The 24,820-nt window shown below is 38.8% G+C and overlaps 1 protein-coding gene across 1 annotated transcript in view; it reads left to right on the forward strand.

Annotated features, from left to right (window-relative positions):
- The window catches only part of CNTNAP5 (contactin associated protein family member 5), a 1,086,429-nt gene that overhangs the window by 1,051,339 nt on the left and 10,270 nt on the right, over positions 1 to 24,820 (forward strand). Inside the window, exon 22 of the mRNA XM_012140581.5 lies at positions 23,133 to 23,351. Coding sequence (XP_011995971.2) covers positions 23,133 to 23,351 — 219 coding nt within the window. The remainder of the gene's footprint in view (positions 1 to 23,132; positions 23,352 to 24,820) is intronic.

Genomic DNA, 24,820 nt, shown 5'->3' on the forward strand with positions numbered 1-24,820 from the left:
AGGGCAGAATTTTTGTTGACTGAATCACCTTGGTTATTTTTATGTTTCTTATATTAGCATCTATCATCTATTCCTCTTCTGTTTATCTATAGGTGTATATTTTTACATAAAGAAAAGTAATGCAATGCTTATCATATGTCAGGTCCTGTACAATTCAGACTTAATTAATCATCCAAAAGACATTTGTTTAGCAGCTTCAATGGCACCCTACTTCAGTACTCCTGCCTGGAAAATCCCATGGATGGAGGAGCCTGGTGGGCTGTAGTCCATGGGGTCGCACAGAGTCAGACACGACTGAGCGACTTCACTTTCACTTTTCACTTTCATGCATTGGAGAAGGAAATGGCAACCCACTCCAGTGTTCTTGCCTGGAGAATCCCAGGGATGGGGGGCCTGGTGGGCTGCCGTCTATGGGGTCGCACAGAGTCGGACATGACTGAAGTCACTTAGCAGTAGCAGCAGCAGCATGCCCAAAATAATATGTTAGTATATAGCATCTCTGACTCAATAGACATAAGTGTGAGCAAACTCTGGGAAATACTGAAGGTCAGGGAGGACTGGTGTGCTATAGTCCATGGGGTCACAAAGAGTCACACATGATTTGAGGACTGAACAGCAACAACACGTAGTTAGCAGTAAACAAAGACATTTTCATCATAAAATAGATGGTATGGAGTGGTACCTAAAAGGTGAAGCAATATCATACACACACACAGACAAAATTGCAAAGTCTGATGCAATTAATTAGAAAGGAAATTAGCTGGTTTCAAATATGCTGGAAATTGAGAATCACGGAAGGAGTATGTGCTCCTTAGTTGGGTGTTTAAGTATGTCTTTGCTGAGGAAGGGGCTTTCAGTATGGGACCCAAAGGTAAGGAGTCTCTCATGCAACATTTGGAGGTATCTCCTTGGCAGTGGGGTCATGGAGAAAATAGACACTGGGATGTGTAGCAATCCAATTTACATGGTCACTCAGGTTCCCTAAAAGCAGTTTATTTAATTTTAGAAAACAAAATACTGGGAATAATGAAGAGAAATATTTGATGAGTACCCTTGGAAGAGCTGCAAGACGTATTAATGAAATTCTTATCAGGATTGGGCCTCATCAAAGAGAATTCCACATAATGTGTTGTGAGTGTGATTATAAACGTAAATAAACTAAATGCTTATAAGTGGCCAGAATACAGAAGTCTGAAATATATCTAAATATCACTGATCAGGTTGCATTGTTGTTGATATTTGGAAACATTTGTTTCTTAATTATTCATTCCATTTTCAGTTTAGGAAACACTGTGTCTTAGGTGTGGTGTCCTAATTGGGTGAAGAGAAAAGCAAGAAAAGCTACTTACCTGAAAACAAGAAGTTACCAATATAGTTGGAAGACAGATTGTAAACATAATGGTGAAATAAAAGAAGTGTGATAGAAGGAAGCAAATGCCTTGGGAACGTGGAGAAGGACTTGCTTAACTCAACTTGGTCCCTCCTTGTTTTTTCAGCATCATCTTTTGTCTTATTTTAAGGCAGAGTTAACTTAATTTTTTAATGTTTGAAATGTGATGGTTTTTCTCACTCTAGACTTTGTACAGGCTTTGCTTGTATCTGGAGCACTCTGCCCACATTTTCATGTATGCTTATTGACCTAATATATTTATTCCAAACCATCTTTTCTAAAGTACTGTTTCTCAAAATGTGGTTCATGAACCATCTGTATCATAATTATCTAGGAATGTACTTTAAAAATGCAAATTCTTTTGTACCTCCACACCAGACTTACTGAATGAGTAGAGATCTAAAAATAGACCTTTTCATACATATCCCTGGAACTTTATTTTACAAACTAAATTTGATCCCTGCTGCCCTAGATTGTGTCAGGGGTTTCGTCTGTACTCCCAGAGCCATAAGCATCTGTCCCTCCATAAGATTTTGCCTGAAATCATTGCTGGTCTATTCAATTAATCCTCCAAAGTGACTGAAAGCTCATAGAGATGAGGAAAATGTCCTCTAGCTGACACACCCGTCTCACAAGGAGCATGTTCTCATAGGTGGCTAATAAATAGATGTAGGAGTACATCTATTAAATAGATGTACAAAGGAGTGGATATTACCCAGGTAGTTAAGGGACAGAAGAGGCTTATAGGCAGAGAGAGTGTGTGCTACTATTCAGGAAAGAAGGAGATGTTCAGTTCTATGTAGCACAGATGGGGCTGGATGGGTGCATGGGATTTCACCGTTTCTAAGTTATGCTTTGGAGCTGAGGTTTCTTTTCACTTTATCAACAATCAATAAAACCTAGAAATCCCACTCCTGGGCATCTATCCAGAGAAAGCCATAATTCAAAAAGACACATGTACCCCAAGGTTCATTGCAATACCATTCAAAATGGCCAGGATATGGAAGAAACCTAAATGTCCATCAGTAGAGGAATGGATAAAGATGTGGTACATTTATACAAAGGAATATTACCCAGTCACAAAAAGGAATAAAATTCTGCCATTTGTAGAGACATAGATGAACCTAGAGACTGTCATAGAGATTGAAGTAAGTCATAATAGAAAAAAATCAATTGTAATGCATATATGTGGAATCTATAAAAAATGGTATAAATTAACTTATTTTCAAAGCAGAAATAGAGACAGGCATAGACAAAAAAATGTGTGGGTACTAAGGAGGAATGGGGATGGGATGAATTGGGAATTAGGGATTAACATACATACACTAGGAATGAAATAGATAACTAATGAGAACCTACTGTATAGCACAGGGAACTCTACTCAGCTTTCTGTGGTAATCTAAATGAGAAGTAAATCCAAAACAAGGAGTATATATATATACATATTGCTGATTAACTTTGCTTTACAGCAGAAACTAACACAACATTGTGAAGCAATTTATTTTATACTAAAAGTTAATTTTAAAATGGCTACAGAAAACTATTAATATGACATGATAGAAAGAAATAAGGACAGAATATAAAAGACCTAGATATCAGCCCTGAATTGGCCATGAACTAGGTTCAGTTCAGTTCAGTTCAGTTCAGTCGCTCAGTTGTGTCCGACTATTTGCGACCCCATGAATCGCAGCACGCCAGGCCTCCCTGTCCATCACCATCTCCCGGAGTTCACTCAGACTCACGTCCATCGAGTCTGTGATGCCATTCAGCCATCACATCCTCTGTCGTCCCCTTCTCCTCCTGCCCTCAATCCCTCCCAGCATCACAGTCTTTTCCAATGAGTCAACTCTTCGCATGAGGTGGCCAAAGTACTGGAGCTTCAGCTTTAGCATCATTCCTTCCAAAGAAATCCCAGGGCTGATCTCCTTCAGAATGGACTGGTTGGACCTCCTTGCAGTCCAAGGGACTCTCAAGAGTCTTCTCCAACACCATAGTTCAAAAGCATCAATTATACGGTGCTCAGCCTTCTTCACAGTCCAACTCTCACATCCATACATGACCACAGGAAAAACCATAGCCTTGGTTAGACAGACCCTAGTCGGCAAAGTAATGTCTGCTTTTGAACATACTGTCTAGCTTGGTCATAACTTTTCTTCCGAGGAGTAAGCGTCTTTTAATTTCATGGCTGCAGTCACCATCTGCAGTGATTTTGGAGCCCCCCAAAATAAAATGTGACATTGTTTCTACTGTTTCCCCATCTATTTCCCATGAAGTGATGGGACCAGATGCCATGATCTTCGTTTTCTGAATGTTGAGCTTTAAGCCAACTTTTTCGCTCTCCTCTTTCACTTTCATCAAGAGGCTTTTAGCTCCTCTTCACTTTCTGCCATAAGGGTGGTGTCATCTGCATATCGAGGTTATTGATATTTCTCCCAGCAATCTTGATTCCAGCTTGTGTTTCTCCCAGCCCAGTGTTTCTCATGATGTACTCTGCATATAAGTTAAATAAGCAGGGTGACAATATACAGTCTTGACGTACTCCTTTTCCTATTTGGAACCAGTCTGTTGTTCCATGTCCAGTTCTAACTGTTGCTTCCTGACCTGCATACAGATTTCTCAAGAGGCAGGTTAGGTGGTCTGGTATTCCCATCTCTTCCAGAATTTTCCACAGTTATCGTGATCCACACAGTCAAAGGCTTTGCCGTAGTCAATAAAGCAGAAATAGATGTTTTTCTGGAACTCTCTTGCTTTTTCCATGATCCAGCGGATGTTGGCAATTTGATCTCTGGTTCCTCTGCCTTTTCTAAAACCAGCTTGAACATCAGGGAGTTTGCAGTTCACGTATTGCTGAAGCCTGGCTTGGAGAATTTTGAGCATTACTTTACTAGCATGTGAGATGAGTGTAATTGTGCGGTAGTTTGAGTATTCTTTTGCATTGCCTTTCTTTGGAATTGGAATGAAAACTGACCTTTTCCAGTCCTGTGGCCACTGCTGATTAACTTGCTTTAAGCAATTGCTTGACCTTGTGTCTTAACTTTCTTAACTGATAATTGGGTATAATTATCTTACATTTTCTTATTACAAAAGGATGAATATTTATTAATACACAGATATTATGAATGTACATTCCATGAAAAGCAAAAAAAAAATGTCATTAATTAAATTTGACATTCCTCTTTCAGGGTTAAAAGCTTTATCTGAGGGACGTGATTTTTAGACTCGGGATAATCTCTGATATCCAGCTAAATTATCAGACTGTTTTTCTCTTACCTAAAAGCTACTTTTTAGTACTTTTGAGGGAAAAACTCTTTACTTGTATATACTACTTATACTTTTCATTAACATCAGTTTCTTTCTTTATGTTTTATGAAGATACAAGATTTTAGTTTCATAAGTCCAGAATGTGTGGGTCTGCATGACCTATATTTTGACACTTCATGATTCAACTGTCTTCTGTGGATTTTGACATATAGCAAATGTCATGGTACATCCTACGGCAGTGTCTGTTTTTAGCCAATTGCTGATCTTTTTTTTTTTTTTTTCTTAATACCCAGTGGGGGGAGGCGGTGGATGGGAAACACCTTCCTGGTTGGACTCTATCACTCTCTTAGTGTCGAACAATTGTGACTCTGCAAAGTGCTGCACTTTCTGGGACTCAAATTGGTTCTGTGCTGTTTTCCTTGGCATAACAAAATCCACATGTTTCAACAGAGGGACATAGATATGCTTTGAAGAAAGATGTGCTTGCAAATTAATGTGGATAGTCAAATTTTTAGATGCTTAAATAAGTTAATCTATAATAACTGAGTCATTCAAAGTTTTAGTACAACATTTATTAAGTTATGCATCAATATGAAATGGAAATTTAGTCTTTACAGCAAGCACATAAGTTTTCTCATATAAATGAAGTATTACTTGGGCATGTTGAGGGTCATTGAATGTAAACAAAGGAGTTTGGAACTTGGGCATGTTGAGGGTCATTGAATGTAGACAAAGGAGTTTGGAACTCTTTGGATAAGTAGTAGGAATAATAATAATAAATGCATATAAAGGCACTGGGCTGGAATTCATACTTATTATATTTATTCCCATCACAATTAATGTGGTCAGTGCCATTTATCACTATTTTACTGTGGAAAAAACTGAAGCTCAGAAATGAGAATATACAAGTCATATGTTCAAGGGCATATAATTCATCAACTCAGGCTACCTCCAACCTGTGCTATTTCAGCACAATGCTGCTTCTTCACCAGTATTTGAGGGCAGGAAAACAAACTCTAATAAGAATCAGAAACACTATTTCAGTGATATTTAAAGTGTGTTAGGAGGTAGAAACAATGTCAGCTTCAAATAAGTTTTGAAAATTTTTCTTTGTAAGATATTTATGGTTTTTCAAGATGATGGTATATATTATATGAAGACAAATCTTTCAGTTCTTGATTAGGTGGGACTTTTATATATGAGCAGAAAACCTTGGGAAGAATGAGAAACAGGAGTGGCATTTTTCCATGGTAGAGCCTTTCTTTGAAATCCCATTCTACCGCTTCTGAAAAGCTGCCTTCACTGAGAAGTTAGTCTTCCGTATATATCCTGTAGCTCAACCTACACAGTAGTCCCCTTGCCTAATTCCTTATAACTTGAATGTGACTGTAATCTAAAAATTGAATAAAATGACTTAAGAATTAGATTATCTTTTTAAATTTGATTTTAATTGGAGAGTAATTACTTTACAGTATTGTGATGGTTTCTGTCATACATCTATATGAATCAACCATAGGTATACATATGCCCCTTCCCTCTTAAACATCCCTTCTACCTCCTTCCCATCCCATCCTTCTAGGTTGTCACAGAGCACCGCTTTGGGTTCCCTGCATAATTCAGCAAATTCCCACTGACTATCCCTTACATGAGCTCGCCAAGGGGTGCTAATGGTAAAGATTCCACCTGCCATTGTAGGAGACATAAGAGACATGGGTTGAACCCCTGGGTCAGGAAGATCCCCTGGAGGAGTGTATGGCAACCCACACCAGTATTCTTGCCTAAATAATCCCATGGACAGAGGAGCCTGGTGAACTTTAGTCCATGGGGTCACAAAGAGTTGGACACGACTGAAGCAACTTAGCATGCTCACAAACATCCATTTCAAATATGATGATATGCATGTTTCAATACTACTCTCTCCCACCCTGCATTATCTTTAATATAACAAAGAGTTCAGAATGACCTATGATTTCCTTAGTTTTTGCAACCTATTGCTTCTTAACTAATTTACGTAAAGGTGTTTTCCAAATTAGTTAGAATATTTTTGGAAGGTTTTTTAGGGAGGTAGCATCGTTTACATAAAGAGTTTGGCATTTCAAGTCATAAAGACTTAGGTTTAAATCTCAACATTGCCACATGATCTCCTGTATATATTTTAACTTTAATAATTTCAGTTTTTTTCAGATGTATAAAAAATAAACAAACACATGAAAAGATCTCAACATCACTCATTATTAGAGAAATGCAAATCAAAACCACAATGAGGTACCACTTCACACCAGTCAGAATGGCTGTGATCCAAAAATCTGCAAGCAATAAATGCTGGAGAGGGTGTGGAGAAAGGGAACCCTCCTACACTGTTGGTGGGAATGCAAACTAGTACAGCCACTATGGAGAACAGTGTGGAGATTCCTTAAAAAATTGCAAATAGAACTACCTTATGACCCAGCAATCCCCCTGCTGGGCATACACACCGAGGAAACCAGAATTGAAAGAGACACATGTACCCCAATGTTCATCGCAGCACTGTTTATAATAGCCAGGACATGGAAACAACCTAGATGTCCATCAGCAGATGAATGGATAAGAAAGCTGTGGTACATATACATAATGGAGTATTACTCAGCCGTTAAAAAGAATTCATTTGAATCAGTTCTGATGAGATGGATGAAACTGGAGCCAATTATACAGAGTGAAGTAAGCCAGAAAGAAAAACACCAATACAGTATACTAACACATATATATGGAATTTAGGAAGATGGCAATGACGACCCTGTATGCAAGACAGGAAAAAAGAGACAGATGTGTATAATGGACTTTTGGACTCAGAGGGAGAGGGAGAGGGTGGGATGATTTGGGAGAATGGGAATTCTAACATGTATACTATCATGTAAGAATTGAATCGCCAGTCCATGTCTGACGTAGGGTGCAGCATGCTTGGGGCTGGTGCATGGGGATGACCCAGAGAGATGTTGTGGGGAGGGAGGTGGGAGGGGGGGTCATGTTTGGGAACGCATGTAAGAATGATTTTAAAATTAAAAAAGAAATAAACGAAAGGATGAGACTACATCAAATATATATATATATATATGTATATATATATGTGTGTGTGTGTGTGTGTGTGTGTGTGTGTATACACTACAACATGGATGAATCTGAGGGTATTATGCTAAGGGAAATAAATCAAAGGCAAATACAATCTCACTTATATGTGACTTCTAAAAGCCAAAACAAAGAAAGCAATGGAAACACTCATATGGAGAACAAACTGGTGGTTTCCAGAGGGATGGTAGTTAGGGGAGTGGTCAAAATAAGTGAACGGATTTAAAATATACAAACCTTCAGTTATTAAATAAATGGGCCATGGTGATAAGAAATACAGTCAGTGATATTATAAAAACTTTGTATGGGACAGATGGTTGCTAGACTTATCATGATGATAACTTTATAGCATATGCAAATGTCAAATCACAATATAGTGCACGTAAAACTAACATAATGTTGTATGTGTGTGCATACTAAGTTGCTACAGTTGTGTCCAACTCTTTGCAACCCTATAGAGTATAGCCCGCCAGGCTCTTTTGTCCATGGGATTCTCCAGGCATCAATACTAGAGTGGGTTGCCTTACCCTCCTCCAGGGGATCTTGCTGACCCAGGGATTGAGCCCACTGTCTCCTGCATTGACAGGTGGATTCTTGACCACTAGCACACCTGGGAAACCCATAATGTTTTATGTCAACCACCTCTCAAAAATTTTAAATATATTGCATTATTGTATAGTCAGTGCTCAATAATTGTTGAATATTGAACAAATGTATCTTTAGCAAATAATTATTTATTATTGCATATTATTTAATGAGTTTGTAAGAAGTAAATACAATCTGAAATCATCCTAACATGATTTTTTGCTTCTCCATATATATAAGAATGAGAAATCATTATGTCAACTTCATATTAAGAATATTTTCTCCTATCAAGGGTTCTTTGTTTTCTTTCTTTTTTTTTCATTTCAGAAACCTCTCAATGTTTGCATGCTTTTCATATATCTATAATAAATAAACTTTCCTAGAGATAAGGTTTCATCCAAAATATTTCTTCCTTTGAAGAGAGGTAGTCATTTTCTGGCATGTCACCTTATTTACTCATGTGCTACTTCTTTTACCTGGAACTTGGGTTCAAGTCACAGTAACAATATCCTTCAAATATTGGCACCAATATAGGCTTCTTTTTAACTGAGTTCTAGGCATGAGATGTGGCAGTTTTGACTTAGAGCGTTAGCTACAATGACATGTCACTTTCCACTGCTTTGAAATTCTACAAGGCAAAAACCTCATGCCAGTTCATGCTTTCCATCTCTTGTCTTCTGCCTCTCTCTGTAAATTCCTCTGATCTCTAACTACCCCTTAATAACTACCAGTCAGTAACTAATGCATCTTCTGAATTTCACTGAGTTCTGTGGTACTCAACAAATAGCACCTAGCCTTAATTAAAGACTTTTGGTGTGTAAGACTGTTGAATAACAATGTTTGAGCAGTCTTTTATTCTCATAATCTTGTTTTTAAAGCTTATAATAAGAGATAAACATATGTGGTGCTTTCATGAGTAAGTAACACATATGTTCCAACCTGGAAGGATATTTATTGGAATATTTGAAAGAGAGCAGTTTCTTCCCCACCCTATGTTCTTTCACACTTGAAGAAGTGTCACTTTACATCTCTATTTTATTTTTATTATTATTACATGGAGAGTCTTCAGAGAATCTCAGATGCAACATGTCTGGAAGAATGGAGTAGTAGGAAGAATAATGACCCACAGAGAGCTGAATACTAATCCTCAGAATCTGTGACTATGTTAGCCTAACTGGCATAGAAGACTTAAGGTTTGCTAATCAGTTATCCTTAAAATAGGGATGTTATGTGAAAGTCACTCAGTTGTATCCAACACTTTGCAATCCCATGGACTGTAGCCTGCCAGGCTCTTCCGTCCATAGAATTCTCCAGTCAAGAATACTGGAATGGGTTGCCATTCCCTTCTCCAAGGGATATTCCTGACCTAGGAATTGAACCCAGGTCTCCCACACTGCAGGTGGATTCTTTACTGTCTGAGCCACCAGGGATGGCTCAGATCGGTATAATCCCAAAGATCCTTAAAAGTGTAAGAAAGAGGCAAAAGAAGATAATTAGAATTAAATCTAATTTCAGATGAAAGATGCACAGACATGCAACGCTGTTGGCTTTGAAAGTATGGGAAGGGGCCTATAAGCCAAGGAATGTGGGTGGCTTATGACAGTTAGAAAAGATAAAGAGAAGTGGTCCTAAGATGGCAGAGGAATAGGACAGGGAGACCACTTTCTACCCCACAAATTCATCAAAAGATCATTTACATGCTGAGCAGCTTCCACAAAACAAGTTCTGAACATTGGTGGAGGACACCAGGCACCCAGAAAGGCAGTCCATTCCCTTCAAAAGAAGGTAGGGCAAAATATAAAAGACAAAAAGAGAGATGAAAGAGTTAGTGATGGAGACTTGTCCCTGGAGGGAGTTGTGAAGGAGGAGAAGTTTCCAAACAGTGGGAAACCCTCTCACCAGCAGGTCTGTGGGGGGAGTTTTAGAATCTCAGAGGGCAACAAAACCAGGAGGAAAAACAAACAAACAAACAAACAAAAACAGAATATGCGCCTAAACATTACTCCCAATGGAGAAGTAGCCCAGATGCTCATGCCCACCACCAGCAAGCAGGGGCTGAACAGAGAGGCAACCACTGCATTGCTTAGGGTAAACACCCTGAGGACAATCTGTGGGAGTTAACATGAGATAGCAACCCAAACTGTGAGATAGCTAAACAGAGAAAAGAAAAAGAGAGAGAGAGGTGGGGGGGAAACTTTCTTGTGAAAAGCTCTAACCTAAGGCACAGTCTGGTCTGCTCAGAGAACGAAGAATTGAGCGAGTACCAAAGGAGAGCTAGCCAGCTGCAGACAGGCCTCTCCCCCCATCAGAGGCAGAGAGGTAGATGGGCGACAGCCAGAGCTGGAAGGCAAGGGACAATCTCGGCCCCAGCGATGGCATCCTCCACCAAACTGTGAGCAGGCTCCCAGTTGCTAAACAAGTATTCTTGGGATCCTGGAGAGTTGATATCTGCCAAGAGGGTTGCAGCCTGAGATCAACTCCCTAGAGGAGACACAAAGCACACCTGATATGGCGCTCTTGTGGCACACTGGGAAACTGAGTGGCTGGGACTGAGGAGGTAATTAGGATGCACAGACCACCTGAGACAGTGTGCTCACCAAGCACCTCATCGCCTGAGCTGCTGAGACCTGGGAAGAGCACAAAATGCATGTCTGTGTCTGTGCCTTTGTAGAGTACCCAAGAACCTGAACCTGAGCAGCTTAGATCTGCCAAGTGGACAAAACACAGGTCTGCTTTGGACAGTTCACTTGCAGAGCAACCGGAGCCTGAGCAGTGTAGGCTGGGAAAGCACATGCTGCCATGAGCTGGGGAAAACCCAGTGTGGTCCATACACTGCGAGCACTCCCCACACATGCCAGTAATATGTCTTTGCAGTGTTCCTCCTTCCCCACAGCACATCTGAACAAATGAGCCTAAATAACTAACCACCTTCACCCCTTTGTGTCAGGGCAGAAATTAGACACTGAAGAGACTTGTAAACAGAGGAAGCCAAAATAAAGAAGAGGGAACCACTCTGGAAGTGACAGGTGAAACAGATTAAAACTCTGTAGTTAGCATTGACTAAGCATTGGAAGGAGCCTGTAGAAGTTGAAAATAAGTATAAGCTGGAACAAGAAACTATCAGAAACTGAATTGACACCACACTGCCCTCAACAGCTCCAGAGAAATGCTTTTACATTTAAAATAGTAAAAATACATTTTTACTATTATCATTTTAAAATTCTTTTAAGTTATTTATTCCTCCTTTAATTTTCACTTTTATGACCTACTATTTATTACCTTGCTAAAAAGACTGTTTTAAAGCAAATTTCATAAATACATATACATATATATAATTTTTGTGATTGATTTTGTTTTGTATTTTTAATATTGTATTTTTGAGACTCTAACCTCTACTCTAAATTTTTAATTTTTACTTTTTGGTTTTTGTTATCAATTTTATACCTTTAAGAATCTAATCTTCAGTACCCATTTTTACTTAGGCATGTGATTACTGGCTTGATTGCTCTCTCCCCTTTTGATTCTCCCTTTTCTCCCTCAGGTCACCTCTATCTCCTCTCTCCCCCTTCTCTTCTCTGCTTAACTCTGTGAATCTCTCTGGGTGTTCTGGGCTGTGGAAAACACTTAGGGAACTGATTAGTGGCTCAATTGGTCTCTCCCTTGTTGACTCCCCCTCTTCTCCTAGTCACCTCTCTCTCCCTCCTCCCTCTTTTCTTCTCTATGTAATTCCGTGAACAACTCTGAGTGTTCCAGACTGTGGAGAGCACATAGGGAATTGATTGCTAGCTAGATTGCTCACTCCTCTTTTCTTCTCCTCCTGGCCACCTCTATTTCCCTCCTCCCTCTTCTCTTCTCCATGTAAATCTGAACTTCTCTGGGTGTCCCTTACTGTGGAGAATCTTTTCACCATTAACCTAGATGTTTTATCATCTGTGCTGTATGGATAGAGAAGTCTTGAGGCTACTGTAAGAATAAGACTAAAACCCAAAGGCAGAAGGCTGAAATTCAAAACTTGAGAACCCCAGAAAACTCCTGACTCCATGGAACATTAATTGACAAGAGCTATTCCAAAAGCCTCCATACCTACACTGATATCAAGCACAACCCAAGAGCCAACAAGTTCCAGAGCAAAACATACCAAGCTAATTCTCCAGCAATGCAGGAACACAGCCCTGAGCATTAAAATATAGGCTGCTCAAAGTCACACCAAACCCACAGACACCTCAAAACTCACTACTGGACATTTCATTACACTCCAGAGAGAAGAGATAAAGCTCCACCCAACAGAACACAGATGCAAGCTTCCCTAACCAGGAAACCTTGACAAGCCACTAGTCCAACCCCACCCACAGGAAGCAATCTCCACAATAAAGAAGAACCACAAACTTCCAGCCTACAGAAAGGCCACCCCAAACACAGCAATCTAAACAAAATGAAAAGGCAGAGAAATATTGAGCAGGTAAAAGAACATGATAAATGCCCACCAAACCAAACAAAAGAGGAGGAGATAGAGAGTCTACCTGATAAAGAATTCAGAATAATGATAGTAAAGGTGATCCAAAATCTTGAAAATAAAATGGAGTTACAGATAAATACACTGGAGATGAGGATCGAGAAAATGCAAGAAATGTTTAACAAGGACCTAGAAGAAAGAAAAAAGTCAATCAATAATGAATAATGCAATAATTGAGATCAAAAGCACTCTAGAAGGAGTCAACAATAGAATAATTGAGGAACAAGATAAGATAAGTGAGATGGAAGATAGAATGGTGGAAATAAATGAAGCAGAGAGGAAAAAAGAAAAAAGAAAAAAAGAAATTAGGACAACCTCAGAGACCTGTGGGACAATATTAAATGCCCTGATATTTCAATCATAGGAGTCCCAGAATAAGAAGATGGCCATCAGAAAATACTTGAAGAGATGATAGTTGAAAACTTCCCTAAAATGAGGAAGGAAATAGCCACCCAAGTCCAAGAAAATCAGAGAGTCCCAAACAGGATAAACCCAAGGCAAAACACCCCAAGACACATATAAATCAAATTAACAAAGATCAAACACAAATAGCAAATATTAAAAGCAGCAAAGGAAAAGGAACAAATAACACACAAGGGGATTCCCATAAGGATAACAGCTCATCTTTCAACAGAAACTTTTCAGAGCAGAAGAGAATGGCAGGACGTACTTAAAGTGATGATAAAGAAAAACCTATAGCCCAGATTACTATACCCAGCAAAGATCTCATTCAAATATGAAGGAGAAAACAAAAGCTTTACACAAGCTAAAGCTGAGAGAATTCAGCATCACCAAACCAGCTCTTCAACAAATGATATAGGATCTTTTCTAGACATGAAACACAGAAAAGGTTTATAAACTGAAGCCCAAAACAACAAAGTAAATGGCAAAGGGATCATACTTACTAATAATTACCTTAAATGTAAATGGGTTGAATGCCCCAACCAAAAGACAAAGACTGGCTGAATGGACACAAAAACAAGACACCTATCTATGCTGTCTACAAGAAACCCACCTCAAAACAAGGGACAAATACAGACTGAAAGTGAAGGGCTGGAAAAAGATATTTCATGGAAATGGAGGCCAAAAGAAAGCAGGAGTAGCAATACTCATATCAGATAAAATAGATTTTGACATAAAGGCCATGAAAAGAAGCAAAGAAGGACACTACATAATGATCAAAGGATCAATCCAAGAAGAAGATATAACAATTATAAATATATATGCACCCAACTTAGGAGCATTGCAATATGTAAGGCAAATGCTACCAAGTATCAAAGGGGTAATTAACAGTAACACAATAGTGGGAGACTTTAATACCCCATTCACAACTATGGATGAACTAACAGAAAATTAGCAAGGAAACACAAACTTTAAATGATACAATGGACCAGTTAGATCTAATTGATATCTATAGGATATTTCACCACCAAACAGTGAATTTCACCTTTTTCTCAAGTGAACATGGAACAGTCTCCAAAATAGATCATATCCTGTGCCATAAATCTAACCTTGGCAAATTCAAAAAAGTGAAATAATTTCAAACATCTTATTTGATCACAATGTGGTAAGATTAGATGTCAACTACAGGAAAAAAATATCAAAAATACAAACATATGGAGGCTAAACAACACGTTTCTGAATAAGCAACAAATCACAGAATAAATCAAAATATGCATAGAAACGAATGAACTTGAAAACACAACAACCCAAAACCTATGGGATTCAGCAAAAGCAGTGCTAAGGGGAAGGTTCATAGTAATACAAGCTTACCTCAAGAAACAAGAGAAGAGTCAAATAAATAAACTAACTTTACACCTAAAGCAACTAGAAAAAGAACACATGAAGAACCCCAGGATTAGTAGAAGGAAAGAAATCATAAAAATTAGGGCAGAAATAAATGAAAAAGAAACAAAGGAGAATAGCAAAAATCAACAAAATTAAAAGCTGGTTCTTTGAGAAGATAAATAAAATAGACAAATTATTAGCCAGACTCCTCAGGGAAAAAAGGGAGAAGAATCAAATCAACAAAATTAGAAATGAAAATGGAGAAATCACAACAGACAACACAGAAATACAAAGGATCGTAAGAGACTACTATCAGCAACTAGATGCCAATAAAATAGACAACTTGGAAGAAATGGACAAATTCTTAGAAAACTATAACCTTCCAAAACTGAACCAGGAAGAAATAGAAAATCTTAACAGACTCATCTCAACTACAGAAATTGAAACTGTAATAAAAATTTTTCCAACAAACAAAAGCCTAGGACCAGATGGCTTCACAGCTGAATTCTACAAAAATTTAGAGAAGAGCTAACACCTAACCTACTCAAACTCTTCCAGAAAATTACAGAGGAAGGTAAACTGTTAAACTCACTCTATGAGGCCATCATCATCCTAACACCAAAACCAGACAAACGTGCCACAGGAAAAGAAAACTACAGGCCAATATAACTGATGAAAATAAATGCAAACATCCTTAACAAAATTCTAGCAAACAGAATCCAACAACATATTAAAAGGGTCATACATCATGACCAAGTGGGCTTTATCCAAGGGATGCAAGGATTCCTCAATATTCACAAATCAATTGATGTGATACACCACATTAACAAATTGAAAGATAAAAACCATATGATCATCTCAATAGATGCACAGAAAGCCTTTGACAAATTTAACATCCATTTATGATAAAAACCCTCCAGAAAGCAGGCATACAAAGTACATACCTCAACAAAATAAAAGCTATATATGACAAACCCACAGCAAACATTATCTTCAATGGTGAAAAATTGAAAGCATTTCCCCTACAGTCAGGAACAAGACAAGAGTGCTCATACTTACCACTACTATTCAACATGGTTTTGGAAGTTTTAGCCACAGCAATCAGAACAGAAAAAGAAATAAAAGGAATCCCAATTGGAAAAGAATAAGTAAAACTCTCACTGTTTGCAAATGATATGATCCTCTACATAAAGATGATATGATCCTCTACAAAATCCTATAGACACCACCAGAAAATTACTAGAGCTAATTAATGAATATAGTAAAGTTGAAAGATATAAAATTAACACACATAAATCGCTTGCATTCCTATACACTAACAATGAGAAAACAGAAAGAAAATTAAAGAAACAATTCCATTCACCATTATAATGAAAAGAATAAAATATTTCTACCTAAAGAAATAATAAATAAATAAATCTACCTAAAGAAACAAAAGACCTATATATAGAAAACTATAAAACACTGACAAAAAAAATCAAAGATGACACAAATAGATGGAGAAATATACCATGTTCATGGATTGGAAAATCAATGTCGTGAAAATGAGTATACTACCAAAAGCAATCTATTGATTCAATGCAACCCCTATAAAGCTACCAACAGTGTTTTTCAGAGAACTAGAACAAATAATTTCACAAATAATAAACCTCAAATAGACAAAGCAATCTTGAGGAAGAAGAAAGGAACTGGAGGAACCAACCTGCCTGACTTCAGGCTATAATACAAAGCTACAGTCATCAAGACAGTATGGTACTGGCACAAAAACAGAAATATAGATCCATGGAACAAAATAGAAAGCCGAGATAAATTCACACACCTATGGACACCTTATCTTTGACAAAGGAGGCAAGAATATATAATGGAGAAAAGACAATCTCTTTAACAACTGGTGCTGGAAAAACTTGTCAACCACTTGTAAAAGAATGAAACTAGAACAGTTTCTAACACCATGCACAAAAATAAGGTCAAAATGAATTAAAGATCTACATATAAGACCAGAAACTATAAAACTTCTAAAGGAAAACAGGCAAAACACGCTCTGACATAAATCATAGCAGGATCTTCCATGACTCACCTCCCAGAGTAATGGAAATAAAAGCAAAAATAAACAAATGGGACCTAATTAAACTTAAAAGATTTTACACAACGAAAGAAACTATAAGCAAGGTGAAAAGACAGCCTTCAGTTCAGTTGCTTAGTCGTGTCCGACTCTTTGTGACCCCATGAACTACAGCACAAAAGGCCTCCCTGTCCATTAACAAATCCTGGAGTCCACCCAAACCCATGTCCATTGTGTCAGTGATGCCATCCAACCATCTCATCCTCTGTCATCCCCTTCTCCTCCTGCCCTCAATCTTTCCCAGCATCAGGGTCTTTTCAAATGAGTCAGCTCTCCGCATTAGGTGGCCAAAGTATTGGAGTTTCAGCATCAACATCAGTCCCTCCAGTGAAGACCCAGGACTGATCTCCTTTAGGATGGACTGGTTGGATTTCCTTGTAGTCCAAGGGACTCTCAAGAGTCTTCTCCAACACCACAGTTCAAAAGCATCAATTCTTTGGTGCTCAGCTTTCTTCATAGTCCAAATCTCACATCCATACATGACTACTGGAAAAACCATAGCCTTGACTAAATGGACCTTTGTTGGCAAATAACGTCTCTGCCTTTTAATATACTGTCTAGTTTGGTCATAACTTTTCTACCAAGGAGCAAACGTCTTTTGATTTCATGCCTGCAATCACCATCTGCCACGATTTTGGAGCCGAGAAAAATAAAATCAGCCACTGTTTGCACTGTTTCCCCATCTATTTGCTATGAAGTGATGGGACTGGATGCCATGATCTTAGTTTTCTGAATATTGAGCTTTAAGCCAACTTTTTCACTCTCTTCTTTCAGAATGGGAGAAAACAATAGCAAATGAAGCAACTGATAAACAACTAACCTCAAAAATATACAAGTAGCTCATGCAGCTCAATTTCAGAAAAATAAACGACACAATCAAAAAATGGGCCAAAGAACTAAACAGATATTTCTCCAAAGAAGACATACAGATGGCTAATAGACACATGAAAAGATGCTCAACATCATTCACTATCAGATAAATGCAAGTCAAAACCACAATGAGGTATTATTGTACACTGGTCAGAATGGCTGCTGTCAAAACGTCTACAACCATTAAATGCTGGAGAGGGTTTGGAGAAAAGGGAACCCTCTTACACTGTTGGTGAGAATGCAAATTAGTAGAGCCACTATAGAGAACAGTGTGTAGATTTCCTTAAAAAACTGGAAATAGAACTGCTATACAATGCAGCAATCCCACTGCTGGGCATACACACTGAGGGAACCAGAATTGAAAGAGACACATGTACCCCAGTATTCATCACAGCATTATTTACAATAGCTAGGACATGGAGGCAATCTAAGAAGTCCATCAGCAGACAAATGGATAAAAAAGCTGTAGTGCATATACACAATGGAATATTACTCAGCCATTAAAAAGAAAACTTCTGAATCAATTATAATGAGGTGGATGAGACTGGAGCCTATTATACAGAGTGAAGTAAGTCATAAAGAAAAACACCAATACAGTATCAATTCAGTTTAGTTCAGTTCAGTTCATTTCAGTCACTCAGTCATGTCCGATTCTTTGTGACCACCATGAACCACAGCACGCCAGGCCTCCCTGTCCATCACCAGCTCCTGGAGTTCACTCAAACACATGTCCATCTAGTCAGTGATGCCATACAGCTATCTCATCCTCTGTCGTCCCCTTCTCCTCCTGGCCCCAATCCCTTCCAGCGTCAGAGTCTTTTCCAATGACTCAACTCTTTGCATGAGGTGGACAAAGTACTGGAGTTTCAGCTTCAGCATCATTCCTTCCAAAGAAATCCCAGAGTTGATCTTCTTCAGAATGGACTGGTTGGATTTCTTTGCAGTCCAAGGGACTCTCAAGAGTCTTCTCCAACACCATAGTTCAAAAGCATCAATTCTTCAGCACTCAGCCTTCTTCACAGTCCAACTCTCACATCCATACATGACCACAGGAAAAAACCATAACCTTGATAAGATGGACCTTTGTTGGCAAAGTAATGTTTCTGCTTTTGAATATGCTATCTAGGTTGGTCATAACTTTTCTTCCAAGCAGTCAGTGTCTTTTAATTTTATGGCTGCAGTCACCATCTGCAGTGATTTTGGAGCCCCCCAAAATAAAGTGTGACACTGTTTCTACTGTTTCCCATCTATTTCCCATGAAGTGATGGGACCAGATGCCATGATCTTCATTTTCTGAATGTTGAGCTTTAAGCCAACTTTTTCACTCTCCTCTTTGACTTTCATCAAGAGGCTTTTTAGTTCCTCTTCACTCTCTGCCATAAGGGTGGTGTCATCTGCATATATGAGGTTATTGATATTTCTCCTGGCAATCTTGATTCCAGCTTGTGCTTCTTCCAGCCCAGTGTTTCTCATGATGTACTCTGCATAGAAGTTAAATAAGCAGGGTGACAATATACAGCCTTGACGTACTTCTTTTCCTACTTGGAACCAGTATGTTCCATATCCAGTTCTAACTGTTGCTTCCTTACCTGCATATGTGAAGTCAAGTGGGCCTTACAAAGTATCACTATGAACAAAGCTAGTGGAGGTGATGGAATTCCAGTGGAGCTATTTCAAATCCTGAAATATGATGCTGTGAAAGTGCTGCACTCAATATACCAGCAAATTTGGAAAACTCAGCAGTGGCCACAGGACTGGAAAAGGTCATTTTTCGTTCCAATCCCAAAGAAAGGCAATGCCAAAGAATGCTCAAACCACTGCACAATTGCAGTCATCTCACAAGCTAGTAAAGTAATGCTCAAAGTTCTGAATCGTGAACTTCCAGATGTTCAAGCTGGTTTTAGAAAAGGCAGAGGAACAGGAGATCAAATTGCCAACATCCGTTGGATCATCGAAAAAGTAAGAGAGTTCCAGAAAAACATGTATTTCTGCTTTATTGACTATGCCAAAGCCTTTGACTGTGTGGATCACAATAAACTGTGGAAAATTCTGAAAGAGATGGGAATACAAGACCACCAATACAGTATATTAATGCATATCTGTGGAATTTAGAAATATGGTAATGATGACCCTATATGTGAGATAGCAAAAGAGACACAGATGTAAAGAACCGAATTTTGGACTCTGTGGAAGAAGGCAAGGGTGGGAGGATTTGAGAGATTAGCATTGAAACATGTATATTACCATATGTGAACTAGATCGTTAGTCTAGTTTTGATGCATGAGACAGGGTGCTCAGGGCTGGTGCACTGGGACAACCCTGAGGGATGGGATGGGGAGGGAGGTGGGAGGGAGGTTCAGGATAGGGGACACATGAACACCCATGGCTGATTCATGTCGCTGTGTGGCAAAGACCACTGCAAAATTGTCAAGTAATTGGCCTCCAATTAAAATAAATAAATTTAAAGAAAGAAAACAAAAGAAAAGACAAAGAGATGGATTATCCCCTGGAGCCTCTAGGAAAAATGCAAATTGACAACATCTTGTTTTTAGCTCAGTGGGAACCTGTATCAGACTTCTGCAGACCCGTGAGACAAAGCATGTGTTGTTTTATGCTAAGTTGTTTAAGTTTATACTAATTTGTTATAATTTCTCTGCTCTTCTCCAGTAGCATATTGGGCACCTACCGACCTGGGGAGTTTGTCTTTCAGTGTCATATCTTTATGCATTGTCATACTGTTTATGGGGTTCTCACGGCAAGAATGTTGAAGTGGTTTGCTGTTCCCTTCTCCAGTGACCACATTTACAGAACTCTCCACCATGACCCATCCATCTTGGGTGGCCCTATATGATATGGATCATGGTTTCACTGAGTCAGACACAGCTTGTGATCCATGTGATTAAATGCTTCAAGATGGTGGAGCAGAAGGACATGCAATCATTTTCTCCTGTGAGTGCCAGGGAGTCTCCAGCAGCAACAGACTGGTTCCATATTGGGAAAGGAGTACATCAAGGCTGTTTATTGTCACCTGGTTCATTTACCTTCATTTACCTTCATTTACCATGTGCAGAGTGCATCATGAGAAATACTAGGCTGGGTAAAGTACAAGCTGGAATCAAGATTGTGGGGAGAAATATCTGTAAACTCAGATAGGCAGATGACACCATCTTTATGGCAGAAAGTGAAGAGGAACTAAAGAGCCATTTGATGCAGGTGAAAGGGGAGAGTGAAAAAGCTGGCTTAAAGCTCAGCATTCAAAAAACAAAGATCTTGGCATCTAGTCCCATCACCTCATGGCAAATAGAAGGGAAACCATGGAAAAACTGACAGACTTTATTTTGGGGGGCTCCAAAATCACTGCAGATGATGACTGCAGCCATGAAATTAAAAGATGCTTGCTCCTTGGAAGAAAAACTATGACCATCCTAGACAGCATACTAAAAAGCAGAGACATTACTTTGCCGGCAAAATCTGTCTAGTCAAAACTATGGTTTTTCCAGTAGTCATGTATGGATGTGAAAATTGGGCCATAAAGAAGGCTGATTGCTGAAGAATTGATGCTTTTGAACTGTGGTGTTGGAGAAGACTCTTGAGAATCCCTTGGACTGCAAGGAGATCAAACCACTCCATCCTAGAGGAAATCAGTCCTGAATGTTTATTGGAAGGACTGATTATGAAGCTGAAGCTCCTAGTACTTTGACCACTTGATGCAAAGAGCCAACTCATTAGAGAAGACCCTGATGTTGGGAAAGACTGAAGGAAGTAAGAGAAGGGGATGACAGAGGATGAGATGGTGGATAGCATCACTGACTCATTGAACACAAGTCTGAGAAATCTCTGGGAAATGGTGAAGGACAGGGAAGCCTAGTAGTGCAGTCCATGGTATAGCAAAGAGTTGGACATGACTAAATGACTGAGCAACATTGACAACAATTTGTTACAACAGCCACATTAAATTAATACACATAATTTCTTTTATTTTCCTGTAAGATAAGAGGGATGATAAATTAGTGAGGTTTACATGGCTGAAGAATTGATGCTTTTGAACTGTTGTGTTGGAGAAGACTCTTGAGAGTCCCTTGGACTGCAAGGAGATCCAACCAGTCCATTCTAAAGGAGATTAGCCCTGGGTGTTTGTAAGGAATGATGCTGAAGCTGAAACTCCAGTACTTTGGCCACCTTATGCGAAGAGTTGACTATTTGGAAAATACTTTGATGCTGGGAGGGATTGGGGGCAGGAGGAGAAGGGGACGTGAGTTTGAATGAACTCCAGGAGACAGTGATGGACAGGGAGGCCTAGCATGTTGCGATTCATGGGGTTGCAAAGAGTCGGACACAACTGAGTGACTGAACGGAACTGAACATGGGGTGTTGCTCAGGAAGGAATAATAAGGTCAAAAGTAGACATAACATTGTTGAGGGATATTAGTTTCTCATTTTCCTCTATATGTCCACTATATATCTTCCCTAAATATGGCCAAAAAAATGCTTGCTTGGTGATCCCTGGAGGCACTCTTTGATAATTTATGAATGAAAGTAAATTATAATTAATCTGATTGAGAGGAAAGTCCTTGCCTTCTTCCAGAAAATATGCATTTCATCATAATAAAATAGCTATTTGAACCAGCTAGGTCTATTGAAGATGTTATGCTTTAAAAGAGGAGAATAAGTCCATCCTGCATTGTCACCATATGTAATCGCATGACAGAAATTTGTTCAAATGATCCTTGTTAAAATAAAGAAATGGCATACTGAGTAATATCATCACAAATCTTGAAGCAAATGAGACATTTGATCTTGCCATGATTCATAAATGATTGCCTCATTATCTTTTATAAAAACTCAAAGACACTTTGGGAGATTGAGTGCTGTGATAGAAAATCCATGCTCATCAGTCTGCAATATGGACAGAACTAAGCATGTGAAAATCTTGAATATATGGTCAAGCTATTAGTGTATGAAAATGTATTAGTATATAGTGTATACAAGGTGCTAAAAACACCAAACATGATAAACTTCTGAGAGGATCACTTTGAACTTCCTATCTCTCTGCCTCATTTCACTTTTTTTCCTACTATCATTTTGAGTGAAGTATTGTAATGAACATTGTAGTATGCTTGAATTAATCACCAGCATCCATAAATAAACTGTGATGGGATAATGATCCAAATTCTGTAATATAAAACATCTAGAGTGTAGAGGAGATTTATTAAGTATTCGTTACAGTTCATAAAATACATGAATGAAAATTTAGAAGTTTGAAACATTATCTCAAAGCAAAATAGCCCAAGCAATTTTCTGCGATATGTGGTTGATGTATTGACACTTATATTTAGGGTAGACTTTCGAGAAAGTAGATGAAGAGAGAGAAAGGACAATCTCCTTTATTCAAAGAATAAAAAGGCACTTTCTGTAATTTCAAACATTACTTAACATGGAGATGGAGCAGTTTTTTTGTTTTTATTTATTTATTTTTTAACTAATTGTTTTTCACATTGCAGAGAATCTTGGATTGGATGCTGAAGTTGCCAAAGCCAATGCCCTGGGTTTTGTTGGGTGTCTGGCCTCAGTCCAATACAACCATATTACACCACTGAAGGCAGCCCTGCGCCATTCTACCACTGCACCTATAACCATCCAAGGGGCCTTGACAGAATCGAGCTGTGCCTCTCTGATGGATTCAGATGTGAATGCGGTGACCACGGTGCATTCCTCATCAGGTGTGCAAGAAAATACTCCATGAAAATTCTTTCACCAGTACTACTTTGATGTCTTCAAGAAGCTTTCAGGCTAAAGGCTAAAGTGAATCAATTCCTTACCTTGTATGATTACAGGCAGTTAAGAATTATGACTGGTTTCTTAGATTGATATTTAATATATTTAAATAATCCCATTTCTAATATAGAGCTTCCCAGGTGGCTCAGTGGCAAATAATTTGCCTGCCAAGCAGAAGACCCAGGTTCTATCCCTGGGTCAGGAAGATCCCCTGGAGAAAGAAATGGCTACCCACTCCAGTATTCTTGCCTGGGAAATCCTGTGGACAGAGGATCCTGGCAGAGTACAGTACACAGGGTCACAAAAAGAGTTGGACAAGACTTAGCTACCAAACAACAACTTCTAATATAATGAGTAATTAGAAATGGATACATATATGTATGTGAGTGAGTGAGTGAAAGTCACTTAGTCGTGTCTGACTCTTTGTGACCCCATGGACTATAAAGTCCATGGAATTCTCCAGGCCAGAATACTGGAGAGGATAGCCTTTCCTTTCTCCAGGGCATCTTCCCAACCCAGGGATTGAAACCAGGTATCCCACATTGCAGGCAAATTCTTTACCAGTTGAGCCATAAAGGAAGCCCAAGAATACTGGAGTGGGTAACCTTTCCCTTCTCCAGAAGATCTTTCCAACCCAGGAATTGAACCAGAGTCTCCTTCATTGCAGGTGGATTATTTACCAACTGAGCTGTCAGGGAAGCCCATATATGTATGTAGGTATATATTTTTTTTCACTACTATTTAAAGTGGTTATTGCTCTTAGGATTGAAGAGTTTTGAGGACAGGGAGGTAAGCTGGGCTTTGAACAAATAAAATTCATGTGATTTAAACCAACCTTCCTTAATAATAGGAAAGCCCCATGGTACTATCATCCACACATCTTCTCTTATTTTACCACTCCTTGAAATACCTTTTCTAGCTTTCTTAGTCACCATCATCCTAGGTATCTAGAAGTATTCTTAGGATTTAATTTAGTCAGGTATGTTCATCAGTTTCCAAATAAGTTATGAATTATGAGCAAAGAAAGGGTATAGAGTTTTTCTGCTGCCTGATTATCACTGATCTTGGTGTTTCCTTGGCAGCAGTCAGGTATGTATCCTAGAAAAGTACATGAATGTGACACTTGGCTAGGCTTGAGTTGTGTTCTGAATCTTCCAATGCTAGAATATGGAACTTTGGGCAGGTTACTTAATGGCTTTGGTATCTGTGAAAATGGGAAAAACAATAATCATGTTGGAGTCATTTCCAGAGAATTAAATGATAGAGCAGTACTAATGATAGGTGCTGTAAGTCCTGAAAATCTTATGTGCACTAAATGGATGTCTCTAGGATCATTAACCCCTTTTAATACCTTTGCAGGTTGTTTTAAAATGTACATAGTTCAGTGTCACCAGACTGATAAGTATCAGAGCAA

This window comes from Ovis aries, chromosome 2, assembly GCF_016772045.2.
Source record: "Ovis aries strain OAR_USU_Benz2616 breed Rambouillet chromosome 2, ARS-UI_Ramb_v3.0, whole genome shotgun sequence".
Taxonomy (NCBI): domain Eukaryota; kingdom Metazoa; phylum Chordata; class Mammalia; order Artiodactyla; family Bovidae; genus Ovis; species Ovis aries.